The 14,375-nt window shown below is 35.2% G+C and overlaps 1 protein-coding gene across 7 annotated transcripts in view; it reads left to right on the forward strand.

Annotated features, from left to right (window-relative positions):
• The window catches only part of LOC120628855 (kazrin), a 176,642-nt gene that overhangs the window by 113,692 nt on the left and 48,575 nt on the right, over window positions 1–14,375 (forward strand). For all 7 annotated transcript variants that reach the window (XM_039897496.1, XM_039897498.1, XM_039897497.1 and 4 more), the window contains exons 3-5: window positions 3,607–3,789; window positions 7,370–7,640; window positions 8,190–8,453. In XM_039897496.1, coding sequence (XP_039753430.1) covers window positions 3,754–3,789; window positions 7,370–7,640; window positions 8,190–8,453 — 571 coding nt within the window. In that variant the 5' untranslated portion in view covers window positions 3,607–3,753. The remainder of the gene's footprint in view (window positions 1–3,606; window positions 3,790–7,369; window positions 7,641–8,189; window positions 8,454–14,375) is intronic.

Consider the following 14,375-nt stretch of genomic DNA (forward strand, 5'->3'; position numbering starts at 1 on the left):
GAAATTAAAAGCCAGCTATAAAAAAATTAAGGTTTTTTTCAATTAAAACAATTTGTTACCGCTTTGTCAGGTTTTCCTTCTTAAATTGAAATTAAAATTCAAAAATGTGTTATTCATGGTCGACCTTGTTATTATCACAGGCACTTATGAAACGTTTGCACATTTAACATGATAATGGTCATTACTGCATTCGTTAACTTAAAACTAAAACAAGGAGGTTTCCGAACGCGCCCTGGTCTAATAAGAGCCCACAGCAAACTTAGCCATGTTTTTTTTTGTTATCACCATCTCACAGTCCAGTTGTAAACAATTTTATTTTTACTTTTAATATTGTTACAGTCCACTTTTTTTTTAATTTTGTTATATTTTTATGTCTATATATAAAATTTTCAAATATGTATTGATTATGCACCGCCATTATGTTAGCTTCTTTAAATTTATCTCTTAAAGACTCTCTTGGGCCCATTATATATTGCACGAACAGCCCTCTTCTGCAGTATAAAAATAGAATCAATATCAGCAGCATAATGCTGCTGATATTGATGCCCATGTTTCAAATACAAAATTCAAAATTCATATATTTCAAGTAGGCTTAATATAAGCACTTTTGAAACGTCAAGTATGTCTGTTTGTAGTGACTCTACCACCGGTCCGGAAGGCAGATTCTACCGAGAAGAAGCCGGCAAGAAACTCAGCAGTTGCGCTTTTTCAACATCGTTTTACAATTTTACAATCTTTGTTCTATCTTGTGTGAGATGAAAGCGGAGCGGCTTCTTTCCAGGCAACCTTGTCATTAAGAATTTCATCAATAGTATAGTATCCTCGACGTATTAATGCCCATATTAATATGCCGTAGGAGATAATGCTGTGAATGTAACTAAAATACACAAGCCTGGCAGTTTCTATATCTGCCATACGATGTGTCTTCTTAACCGCGTATACTGCACAGGTAAGTCTGCTACAGAGCTAAATCTGTTTGATTAATTATTAAAGTAGTAGAGAGAATAGGATTTATACATTACAAAATGTTAGAATTAAATGTGGGTGTAAATATTTAAACAAATACCCTGTATAAATATTCGGGCAATTTTTTTTTCGTGACGTCGTCGTAGCGATATTTGAACTGTTACATCCGAACCATTACCTGCCTTGTTGTTTGTACTTCCATCATAAAAACTTTCTATTCCTCTTTCGGTGAGAAATTACGTGGTAATTTTATGTTGTGCCGGTCTTAACGATGTTCGAATGTTTACTATGGACCGTTGTATGGTGTTTTGTAGTCCTTTTATTGCCACTGAATTCCGCAGCGGCTTTGTTCCCCAGAAATTTGAATAAATGTACGTACGGCCGCCGTAAAAGAAGATTTTATTGGCTGTAAAGGCGTCTGTTTTATTGAAACAACAAATAATTGCGATTCAAAACGATATTACTTACTTAAATGTGATGTAAAGAACAAAGCAGATATTATTGAAAGGAATGCGAAGCGATAACTATCCGTGCAAGCAATCCAATAGATCCAATTTTGAGATTAGATTAGCGGTTCTTTATTAATTTAGTGGTTCGGATCCGATGCCAACATAGATACATGTATATATTACTCGACTGCTTCGTTGGTTTAGTGATTAGCACCAGTTTATGTTTGTATCACAATGTATAGGTATTTAGAACTAAAGCAAAAGTAAACTGATGAATCTATTGTTTTGTCTGGTGCTTCTCGGTAGCCAGAGCTCAGAAAGACACCACGGTGACACGATGAGTGGCACTGCAATGGTGTCCAAGTGAGATATCGGCCTAAAGTCCTCCCTTCTTTGTGCCCAGCAGTGGGTAAGCTAAGGTTGACGATGACTCATCTAAATTTGAGGCGTTACTAAGACAACTTAGATCTTAATCGTGCTAAATTGTTTATTTAATAGGGAAACTGCACGGCTAAGTACCTACCCATTACAAGTCAAGTTGCCTATCATTCCTTGTATACTTACAGAGTGGAGTTTAGTACAGGTTGTACTAAATGCATGGAGAAATTATTTTTATTTGGTAGAGTAATGAAACTTTAACAATGTTATCGCACATTGATGCTGCTTCGCTGATATATACTTGACCCAGTTAGTGGTATAACGACTGGTTTGTAATTAAACTTCGTTCCTTCTCGTGGTCTTAAATTATTTTACTGGTAACAATAAAATTATGATGAAACACCTACACGAGTTTACGTTATCGTACTACTTATACAATACACGCTTTTAAAATATTTGTGTTTTTATGTATTGTATTGTTTTGACGCAGAGGTATTCGCAGTGGTCTTATAAGTGGAAAGTTCGGGATTCGAACTCCAGCACGGATAATTTTGGGAATTTATAATTTATGATTATATATACTATGGCCTTGGTTGGCCAGTCAAGCGACAAAGACGTGACACTAAGCGATTTAGTGTTACAGTACGATGTTTAGTAGAAACCCATTAGGGACATAAGTTTGATATTAATGCCAAACAAAGCAAGCCCTTCGGGTTTGGGCCCATTAAATTCGTCTTGACAAGGATTTTGGTTCTCGATTCGATGAGTTCATACCAATTTCTTTCCCTCTTTTAAATAGTGTGTGTTCTTTTTAACCTTTTTTACTTTTTTATTTTTTACTTAATTAGCAACTAATAAAAGTTTGTTTTTAAATATATATTTTTTAAAATTATTGTCTACTGTATCTCTTACTATAGAAGGCTTTGTTCTGACTGATTGACAGGCAACCTATACAGATTAACGAAGAAATACAACCTAAACAGGGAACAAAAGTCTGTAATTTTCATCTAACATCCATGGGCTTTTAAATAAAACTAGAAAACACTTGTTGCACAATCTTTTTAAACAGTATTGTTTAATAGGTGAAACAAGAATTGTAAAGTTTTTATGAAAGTGCTTTTTATACCAGAGGTTTCTTAAAGTTATATTCACGTCAAATTAGAGTTTTTGAATAATCGAAAGAGACCCATCGGGGAAATTTCAACATGACTTCTCACAAAATTCGTGAGCGTGCCATAACCGAAAACACGACTAAACAAACCAAATCAAAATTTGTTTTGTCTTGTGAGAGAGAGAACGTACCGATGTCGATAACATGTTATTATTATCAAATTTGCCTAACAGCGATCGTTTCAGAGCGATAACGCTGCTTTTTGTACTCTGCAACTGTTTTTATGTTTCTATTTTTGTTTGTTTTATTTTCTGTACATGTAGTGGTGTGTAAATAAAGAGTATAAATAAGTAAATATGTAGGTTATCGACCCATTACCGGCCCACTACAGGGCACGAGTCTCCTCCCACAATGAGAAGGGGTTAAGGCCATAGTCCACCACGCTGGTCAGTGCGGATTGGTGGACTCCACATACATTTGAGAACATTACTTAGAACTCTTAGGCATGCAAGTTTCCTCACGATATTTCCCTTCACCGTCGAAGCAAGTGATATTTGAAATTAATTAAAACGCACATAACTTAGAAAAGTTAGAGGCACTCGGCCCCCCGAAAGTGAAGTAGAGTTCCTACCCACTGCGTTATATCCGCTTCGGTAGGTATAAATATATATCATTAATTTATACGAATTTTCTTTGTTCCAGATTGCTCCAACGCGAGCACTCGAGGAAGAGCGGTAGTAACAGAGTGGAATACAACGTAATAAGGAATAGTTTTTGACATTCGAGTTCGTGGCCACCATGCGGGGAGGGTCGGGAGGATAGCATGATAGCCCCTGCCACGGCGGCCTGATGGCGCTTGTCCGCCGGATACTAGGCGACGCCCAGGTAAATATTGTCACCATACCAACACATTCAGTGAAATTGCATTAGTTCAGTAGGTGGTATACAAAAACATACGACAGATAAGTACGTATATCACGTGAACCCACTTACAGAAGCTTACAGATATACTTACAGAAGCTTCTCAATATCCTTCCTAATATTATAATATTAAGATATAACATATTGCTTAATATATATAATCAGCGACAACCAGCAAAAAACTTGGGCAGTGTAACGTTTTTATAAATTATTTTAATTTAATTTAATGTTAATTTAATTTAAACGTAACAGTGATCACTAAAGTACTGCATCAGCATAACTCTGAGGCGATATTCTGTTTAGAAAAAACACCATAGACATGTTAACGTTACATAGTATTAGGTCGCTGCCTACATATCATTTTAATACTATATTTTTATTTTAGGATTTCTGTGTACTCTTTGATATATTTTTGTGTTGCGTGTACTTTATATATATGTTGTTTTTATATGTGTTTTTTTCCCAAATAAAAGATTTGTTTTTGTTTTTATTATTATATTATTATTATTAATCTGCTGTGCACTCAACTTTGTGGTATGTATACTATTTGCAAAGCGTTTTAGTTTCGAAATACAACGTCAACGCAACTGGGCTATACAGGGATAATATAATGAACGATTGTAGTGCTGAATTGCCCATGATCGCTGGAATTTTCAGTCTAAAGCGCACCAAAATCTGCTTTTAATTGACGCCACAATTTAATCGTGGCCATTCGCCACGTACGCGATACCCCGTAATTATTACGCTTCAATGTCGAAGTTTCATCGAAGTGTTAACATCGATTACAAAGTTGCTTTGATTCAGGTAATCCGCCTTCCTTACCTATTAAACTTGCCGATTGAAGCGACTATTACGTTCAAAGGTGCCAGGTAAAAGGTCATTATGGAAAATGAATAGGACCTCTTTCAGGTGGTCCGTAAGCTTCTTTAAGTTTCCACAAACAGTAAATTAAACGTAAAACCTATTAAAACAGGGCTCTTACGTTTACCATCGCTACGCCGTAGAGGTCGGCTAAACTAGTTTCTTGTTCGAGCATAATTCTCAGACTTAGGTTGGGTGACGAGGTATGTCGTGAGCATCTTAAATATTACAATTGTCTTTAGCTGTAGCCTGTGACATATTCCGCATTTGTCTCAGTTTTTACGCTACGGGGATCGTTTGTTTATACCGGTTAAAGTATCTTATGTCACCTTATATTGGTTTAGCTGGCAGGCTCCGCATGGGAAACAAAGTCATTTTTTTTAAATTCTTACTGAAAGATTTCTCGGTTTTCTAAGCTATTCCATTATAAAAAGTATGCCACTTCCGTCCAGTATACAAACTATCTGTATACCAAACGGTACAGCAGTAGAGGAATATAGCCAACAAATAAACAAAAAGACCAACTGAATAATGAAGCATTTATAATTGTTTTGAAATTTTGTTATAATACCTATAGGTAAATACTAACTGAAATACTAGTTTTCAGAGTACTGAACTATTTATTTCAGTTTTTCTACTATGCAAACTCGAGATAAGAGAAATGGCATTATGGCATATTTTATGATATTCAAATTCAAATTCAAAATTTATTTTTTTCAAGTAGGCAAGGAGATACTGAGATACTTAGATATGACAAAAACTATGCAGTACTAGTAGAAATAAAAACTACGTTTAGAATTTGCAAATGGATTAGATTTAACAAAACTTTTAAACTGATATAGTTTTTGCAATAAAAGCAAAAATATAAAAAGCACAAATAACGAATTTATAATTATTCAAAAGTTAAAGTTAATTTTTTGTTAGTAACTGAAAAAATATATTGCGGTCTTGGTCAAAGATTGTTTTTACTATTTTCATACGGATCAATAAAAATAACTACGTACTAAGAAAAAATATATCAGCAATCCAAAATGGAATACCAACGTAATCTTGACTTCCAAATAACTCATGAATATCACGTGAATAGCTCTGTAAATATAGTCAAAGGGCTAAGGAATGATGAGCTTGTATAAAATAGAACCTTCATAATTTCCCGGATAAATGAGGTAAACCGAAATTGTTTTTGTTCAGCATCCGTAATATTAGACACACGCTTGGTTTGTGACCTGGATATAAAATGAAATAACGCCCATTTTTTACATTCAATGGATATTATAGCTCTGAACCTTTTATGTCGCTCAGGAGATTCATCCGTTGTAAAGCGACGAAATTTGGTTGTGGGAATTTTTTGCCGGCACAAAAGAGGCTTGCTGAATAGGGCAATGTTTTTTTCATCGCGAAATAAAATTCTAATCCAAAATAAATATGAAATAACGTCATCGGTATCTTTGAATGTTATTTTGGACCGAAAATTTGTTTTTATATATAAAGACTTATTTTAATCATACACATAATATACAGACATACTTGTAGATTTTTCAGGCATAAGTGTAACTGTAGCAGATACGTCAAGTCGATGCTTGTGAAACAAATATATCACATAATTTTCCGTCAGTTGTAAATAAAGTGGAAGTGAATATGTATAAGTATATGGATGGCAGGATAAAATATGGATTTCTAAGGATTGAGAATAATTTATTGAAAACTAAAACAGTATTCCGCAATCCGTAATAATGTCATTACACTTGCGTGAATTTAATGAAACGCCGATATAATATAGATTTTTCCAAATCAACGAATATCGAGGGCAAAATAATGAAGCGATTAAAAGTTATTAGCTAGGTAATAGGAGAACCAAGCAGAGTGAAGTAATAGAACCCTCAACCTCGTGATCTTTAGTCGAACAAGCTAACCTCCATACCATCGTGGCATTAATGGAATAATAGCATAAAATTTTATAGTAGTAGTTATTGCCCTGGTAATGTAACTAACGATTAAATGTTAACGACGGGGTAGACGATTAGTTATAAAATGCGCAATCGTGCTTGAAATTGCGTGATTTTTAACGTATACAGTGCTTACAAAATGTACTTCAAAATGCCTTGGGTATCTTATGACATTGAAAGCTTATCTGGGCACGAAATGTATTGTCGCCTCTCATAATTTCAACTCAGCAATCACATATTGTTAGATATAAGTTTTTACCATCGAATCGTTGGCGAATGGTTCTGGTAATATGATTTTTAGCCGTTTTATTTTATTAGGAATCAGGAGCTTACACAGTAAAACTCTTCTACAGCTATTTTGGGTACGTAAGCAATTCTACTTCATGGAAATTCAGTGCTAAGAGTTTTCTTGAAGAAAACCACCTCTATTTATGGATCTAAAAATGTACCCTGTAACCGGGGTGATCCGTGAAATTCACAAAAACCTAAAGTTAAATCAAATTTTGAACAACATGAATTTCCTAACTCCATGTTGGCGCTGAGAATTTCTGTAAAGGAAATAAAATATCTCATTTTGGTCAGACGGGAGTAGGTTGCAAAATTTTTCGAAGTCTTAGTGCTTAAGACCAGAAAAAAAGGAGAACTGGGCTGAAAGGATAATGGGCTTACCTTAAAGATTTTAAGCTGAGAATGAAATAAACATAACGAAACGAGGAATATTTTTTTTTGGTGTCCAGGCGAAACTACGCAAGATGGTCGACGAGCAAGTGTCAGTCGGCACAAGGGTGGAGGTAGATGCGGAGCCTGAACCGGCTGACCCCCTCATCACACCCGCGTGCTCCGCGCTCGACAGGAGCGATGATCCGCGACCCATCCCTCCCGAGCGCCGCCTTCTCATCAGCACCCTCGACAAACCTCGCAACGGATCGCTGAATGGGGATAAAGAGGGCACGTTGAATAGATCGACGAGGCTCTCCATTAAGAACGGCAAAGATAATCCTTTTATCGGTTTGTATTAACTTTTTCTATTTGTAGGTACTATTGCGAATAATAAAAGTGAGATATTGGAATACTGTGAGGTACAATTATTGCTTTAAGATAAATACGTTATAGCAGTATTATCTTTATCTTATTAACGACGAATATTGGTTTTTTGCCAACACAGATTACTGTTATTTTTCTGGATATTAACTATTAATGAGAAGTAGGAAGTATAAAAGCAAAGTAAATCTTACTCTTTTATCTTTTAATAGTGAATACTCTCTTATATTTTAACCAGAGGGTAGGACTTCGACTTCCCTTTCGGGGGGCCGAAATCGAATCGATTCGAATTTTAAGCAAATAAAATATCACTTGCTTCGACGGCGAAGAAAAACACCGTGAGGCATGTGAAATTCACCAATAAGCATTAACCCCTTCTCATTGTCAGAGGAGGCCTCTGCCCTGTAGTGGGCCGGTAATGAGTTGATAACAGTTATTTGACCCCATGTTACAGTTGAACTGGGTATCAGTTTGAACATTTGATTAATGAAACTAACATTGATGTTTTCCCCTCAGTGTCTTCACCAGATGACGATAACAAAGAGAACCAAGCTAACGGCAAAATCGATTCACCATTAAAATGGTCAGTGCAAAATGGTAGTGACAGTGGGACGTACGCAGAAATAGGAACCGGTGGCAACAGCAACACCAGTGATAGGAATGTACTGGATCCTGCTGACAGTTCAGAGGAAGAGGTTCCTTTACCCGACGCTACTTCACCAGGCAGGAGTAGTGATGGTCCTGAACCTAGAGCTGATATTACTGCAACTCTTGATGGAGGTATGTACGATTTAAATAATAATATTTTTTATAGCTAAGAGAAAATAAAATGTTCATGTGACAAGCAACCCCTGTTACTTATAGTTTCTAAAAAAACTAATAGTCAAATCACAAATTGATGATCACTTAAAACAGCTCTCAATATAGACAAGAGATACTTAATATTTTTTTTAATTACATATTGAATGTTTTTTTCATGTATTTTTTTTTAATCAATTAATATTTCCATAATGTTAAATAAGCGTTAGACAAACGAAAAGATCATAAAACTAAAAGGTGATTAAGAAAAAAAGGTAATGGTAAAGTTAGAACTTTAAAATCCCATTTATTTATTTTTATTTTTTTTAATTCTTACTAACCTAATAAACTTAAGTTTATAAAAGCTGGTTTAATTATAAAGAAAAAGACCAAAGTTTCGAACACGATCACGATACTATTGTCATTTAGTGAAAGTGGGATTCTAAGTGGGATTATATTATATCAAGCAAGAAAAAAATTATTTTAGCAAAAATACGGATCGCTTGACTTATAATAATTACAGATGATTAAATATTTGGTCTGTTGGGAGGCTTTGGCCGTGGGTAGTTACCCCCCCTACCGACAAAGACGTGCCGCTAAGCGATTTAGTATTCCGGTGCGATGTCGCGTAAAAACCGAATGGGTATGATTACCGTACTCCCTAACAGTTTAACCCGCTAGGATCTTAGACTGCATCATCACTTTTACCAGGTGAGATTGAAGTCAAGGGATAACTTGCTAAAAAAATACCTGAATACGGCATGAAGTTAGCTGATAAAGTTCTAAGTTCGTAACTTTGAAGTTGCAAAGCAGTGTCTATCCATGAAGATTTGAAATTTAAAGATGTAGAAAATGTTTTTGTGACGAAATAGGTGGTGATAGGTCCCTGAAAATGGTATAACACATCAAGGAAGCAACAAATATTTATAGCGAAAATACGGATAGCTCACTTATAATACTTATTAGACATTAAATAATTGGCTGCCAAGTCAGCCGGCTGTTTTGTAGCTAGTTTGCAGATAAAGTTTTTAGTTGGGAACTTTGACGTTGCGAAGCAGTGTCTATCGGTGAAGATTTAAAACTAAAGGTAAACAAAGTGTTTAATACACTTTGTATATCTTTAGTTAAAAGGTAAACTATTTAGGTAGACATTACACGTTACGCGTGTGCTAAAAAAATATAAAAACAATGGAAGGCCCAGGTATTCAGATATTCACTTCAATACCCACAATGTTCAGGATGGCACTTAGATCTTTCATTAATTAACAGTATTATTGAAGCTAAATACCTAGTTTCTTAGCAGTAATCATTTATTCTCATGACTATTAAAGAAATTCTTCCTTCCTATTAAAGTGATCATTTTATAAAATAAATCATTAAAGCCCACCAACCTGCTTTAGAGCAGTGTTGTGGGTCTGTACTCTATAAACCTGACTTCCCAAGGAGTGAAATAAAACAACTGGACTGACTCTAAAACTCTAATACTAAAAAAAAACGAAAATTAAAAATTAAAAATTCTTTTATTTTTATTAGGCCTAGTTTTTAAACACTTTTGAAACGTCGAGTCAATTTGTTCGTTGTGACTGTACCGCTATTTCAAGAAATAGGTATCTGAACTTGACATGATACGTAGGTGGCTTGTTTATCTTGAGTCTTCCATATTACTAAGGGTAGGTAATCGTTTATAGTTTCCAACTAATCGGACGGTATGCTTAGTTAGCTGTTGGAGTTGTGCGTTACTTTGAGATTCTTTGAAGCAGCTACAAGCTATTACGAGCGGCGTCTCTAAGAAACTAGGCTGAATATAAGTTTGAAAATCTCACAAAGTAGTTGTTCATTTTGCACCGGCACGTGTCTGCAACATAGCTTCATTGGGATAGTGTTACGGTAACTTTGTTGCGGATAGTATCGGCAGACGACTAAATTCGACTTTAAATCTTATGTAATTTGTAGCTATTTTACTTGAGAACTGTGAAACTTTTGGCGAAACGATGTTTTTTTTTATATTTCATAGACAGAAAATCTCTTTTCTTTGTACTAAGATTACAAAGAGAAGAGATTCCTTTGTTTGTTTAGTCGATATACTGAAACCACTGACTTGATTTTAATAAATCTTTCCCCATTATAAAGCTATTTTATCCAGAAGATGATGAAACGGTCGCGGGCTCACCTGTGGCTATGGCTATTATTTCTGTAGTAAATCCATACCATTCCCATAGAAAGCGATGAATACAATAATTATTTTTATAATATTAACCGCTTTCTATTTGTCATTGTACCATAACGCTATATCGCTTTGCGATAAGTCTTTATCAGTGGTGAGGTAAAGAGCCACGGCCGAAGCCTCCCATTAAACCAGACCAGAGAAAATTCTGAAATAATAAATTCCCAAACTGGCCGGGATCCCCAACTAAAAACCACAGAACTCTCCGCTTCTCCAGAGAGATTGTAAGAAAGTGCTATGTTTTGAAAGTTAGTCTAAATTCATTGAACTTTGCGTGAGGAAGTTTAGCGTATTGGACTAGCTAAAATTCCGGTTAGTCAGAATTTCTACGCAGAAAAGGTCGCGGGCGATTGCTAGTCTGTAATACAAAGGATAATACGTAGTTGCTAACAAGCCGGCCGCCATGTTAGTTTTGCTGATGAAGTTTCGACCTAATTAGTAATTCTTGCTTGCTACTAAGTTGAGGTAAACGCTAGCGCAACCAGCTTCTATCTTTAAGTATAAAGTTATTTTTCTTTAACTCATTAGAAATATAAATAAATGACATTTACGAATATACGTCGAGAGATATTTATTTATATCCTGAACAATAATAAAACTCAGGAATTGAATGGAACAATTAAAAAACGGATAGGTACATAAAGAACAACGTTAAGAAATAAAAAAAAAAAACAAAAAATTGCCATTAAATTGCCTGGTATTGCCCATCGAGTTTCTTTAAATGTGATGGTATTTTGAATAATTAATATCATTATTATCGATTCGAACTCGGCCCCCGTCGAAGTCCTACCCAATAGGTAGGAATAATGAATTAATTCTTTCATAAGATCGACCCATTAGCGGCCCACTACTGTGCACGGGTCTCCTACCACAATGAGAAGGGGTTAACGCCGTAGCACACCATGCTGGCCTAGTGCGGATTGGTGGACTCCACACACCTTTGAGAGTATGATGGGAACTCTCAGGCATGCAGGTTTCCTCACGATGTTTTATTTGCCGTTGAAGCCAGTGATATTTTAATTGCTTAAAACACACATAACTTAGAAAAGTTAGAGATGCACGCTGGGATTCGAATTCGGCCTTCCGAGAGTGAATTCGAAGTCCACTACCCACTAGGTAGGAATTATGATTAAATTCTTTATTACTTTGAAATTATTTAAAGCAACTACAAGATATTACGAGCAGCGGCGTCTAGGAGCTAGATGAAATATAAGTTAGAAAATCTTATAAAGTAGCCCGTACCTCTACATTTTGCTACATCAATAGCAGCTGTCTGCATCATAACTTCATTAGGATCAACGTACGTAAGGCAATTTTGCTTGAATTTAAATATTATACTAGAAAATTAATATCGGGATTGCTTTTGTTAGTTCGGGTAATAATCGTTCTAAATTGAGTTAATTACAAAATTTTGTACCTACTTTGAATAGAGGTACCTACCTAGTTTTTTATAAGTAGCATATAAAAGTTACTTAGAGCTTTTATCCCATAGGTATCATAGTTTTTTTGTTACTCGAGCTCTCAGTTTCAAAAATTATGTAGGTATACGTACTGATTTAAAAAGTTTTTATACATAGAGTGCAACATTGTGTAAACAAAATTAAGTAATTTATATTTTAAAGCTGAAATTACAAATATTCTTTTACTATTTTATCATTATTATTTATTACATAGGATTTATTGCAATAATAATTAAATTTAAATACCAAAAGGAAACATGCTTGTACTGCTTCATCTGTTTGCTTGTATGTGGCCGACTTTCTATTAGCAGTCTGTGTTTTGTATCCCTAAGTTCTCCCGGGATAGGAATTCAATGCAAGATTGAGCCATAGTGAAAAAGGGTCAGGTACAGTTAGTACCAGTGTATAGTTAGGTATATATAGAAGGTTATGAAAAATTATGGTACGCGGAAACTAATAAGTCTATGTTTGGACTCGTCTCGAGAGTCTTGTTGATCTATTCAATTTTATTATTATACCAGAAATGTTTTTGTTGACCTATCTTACATGTAAGTGGGAAGGGTATCTACATCAGACGCATCTTTACGAATCTTAATACTTTTTTTACAGATACTCTATATACGTGAAAACGCAATATAAATCAATAAGTTTTTACATTTAGTGCAACTGCTACGTAGGTACATTTAGTTTCAGTTCGCATTTGTATTATATTTAATAAGAATCTAATGGAAGAGTTTGAATCTGCCACACCTGCTGCATAAAATCATGGCAGTTATTATTGAATATAGTATCATCATCATAACAACCGATAGACATCGACTGCTGGACAAAGGTCTTTTGTAGGTAGTAAATTTCATGGGTTTGTGCCGCTTACGTCCAGTGACTCCCTGCGACGTGCTTGCTGTCGTCTGTCCACCTCGTTGAGGGTCTTCCAACGCTGCCGTTACAAGTTCCGCCTCTCTAGCACCTTGGGACCCCAGCGTCCATCCATTCTCCGAGCTTTGTGTCCTGCTCATTGACGCTTCAGCTTCGCGACTCGTTGAGTCGTGAGTGAATAGTACTAAATGAATGTTTAATTAATCTAACGACGTGAGAATACTACCCTGAAGGAATTTCTAGAGTTTTGTAGCTATACTGGCTAACGTGTTTGACTACAGACCACGGCGTCCTGGATTCCTAAGGCCGGCCAGTTCGGGCCAGTAATTTAATTTGACATTTAACTTATCTGGCCAGAAATTTTCAGTAACAGCTTTAAGTTTGTGATGTCCACCTCAATGTAGGTTATTATCAATAACATGTGATAACCAAATAGCATTGAAAGAGCATAGTAGGTCAACGGCATTATTTCCTGCGCCCAGCAGTGGGACTTTAGAAGGCTATTTGGGATAATGGTAATGATATTATCATGTAAGTACAATTTGAATAAAAACAAAGTCAGAGCACTGGCAAAACTAGGTTAACGTCAGGACTAATTGATTTATTACCGCTGGGAAATATTATTACGGACTTTTATCTTAAAGGCATACCTACGTGTTCATAAATATAAAATAAAAAAGTTGACGATGATGAATGCTGATCATTCAATCATTCCCAATCACATTTTTAATTCAACAGCTATTATGTTATTAACCGTCACATACATTTAGGGTTCTGTGTTACAGACATTAAAAACGACATATTTTGGTGGGATATTGACCATCTGTCTCTGCATATTAAGGAAATAACTATTAATATTTGGAATTTGGGATTATTGTGAACAATATTTCTACAACTTTCTATCTGACAAGCAAAACTTATTAAACATTTTGCTCATTGCAAGAGGAGCCAAAATGTTTGAAATTATTAATTTGGTTTAAAAGTCAAGTTGGATATAGTCATATAGTGGACCTATATATGGGCGGTAAACCTCCTTTTGCACATTTTAAAAAAGGTTTTTATAAATAACTGTTTTAGCCTTTCCTGTGAAATACCTTTAAAAAGTTATGTCAATAGAGTTATAGATACACAGATAGTCCTAATAAAAATTACAAGATAGATAAATAAAACAATTTCTCAACCAAGTACAGTTTTATAGGTATCAGCAATAATCCCCAAGTAACAAACCAAGTAATGCGGTTCGCTGTTGCCGAGATGGTTAATAACTAGCTAAACTAGCCTTCCTAAATTTGAATATTTTTCTTGTTTCGATTGCTTCAATTAAAACCTGATTTAAAAGAAGAA

The sequence above is a fragment of the Pararge aegeria genome, chromosome 13, assembly GCF_905163445.1.
Source record: "Pararge aegeria chromosome 13, ilParAegt1.1, whole genome shotgun sequence".
NCBI classification, from domain to species: Eukaryota; Metazoa; Arthropoda; class Insecta; order Lepidoptera; family Nymphalidae; genus Pararge; species Pararge aegeria.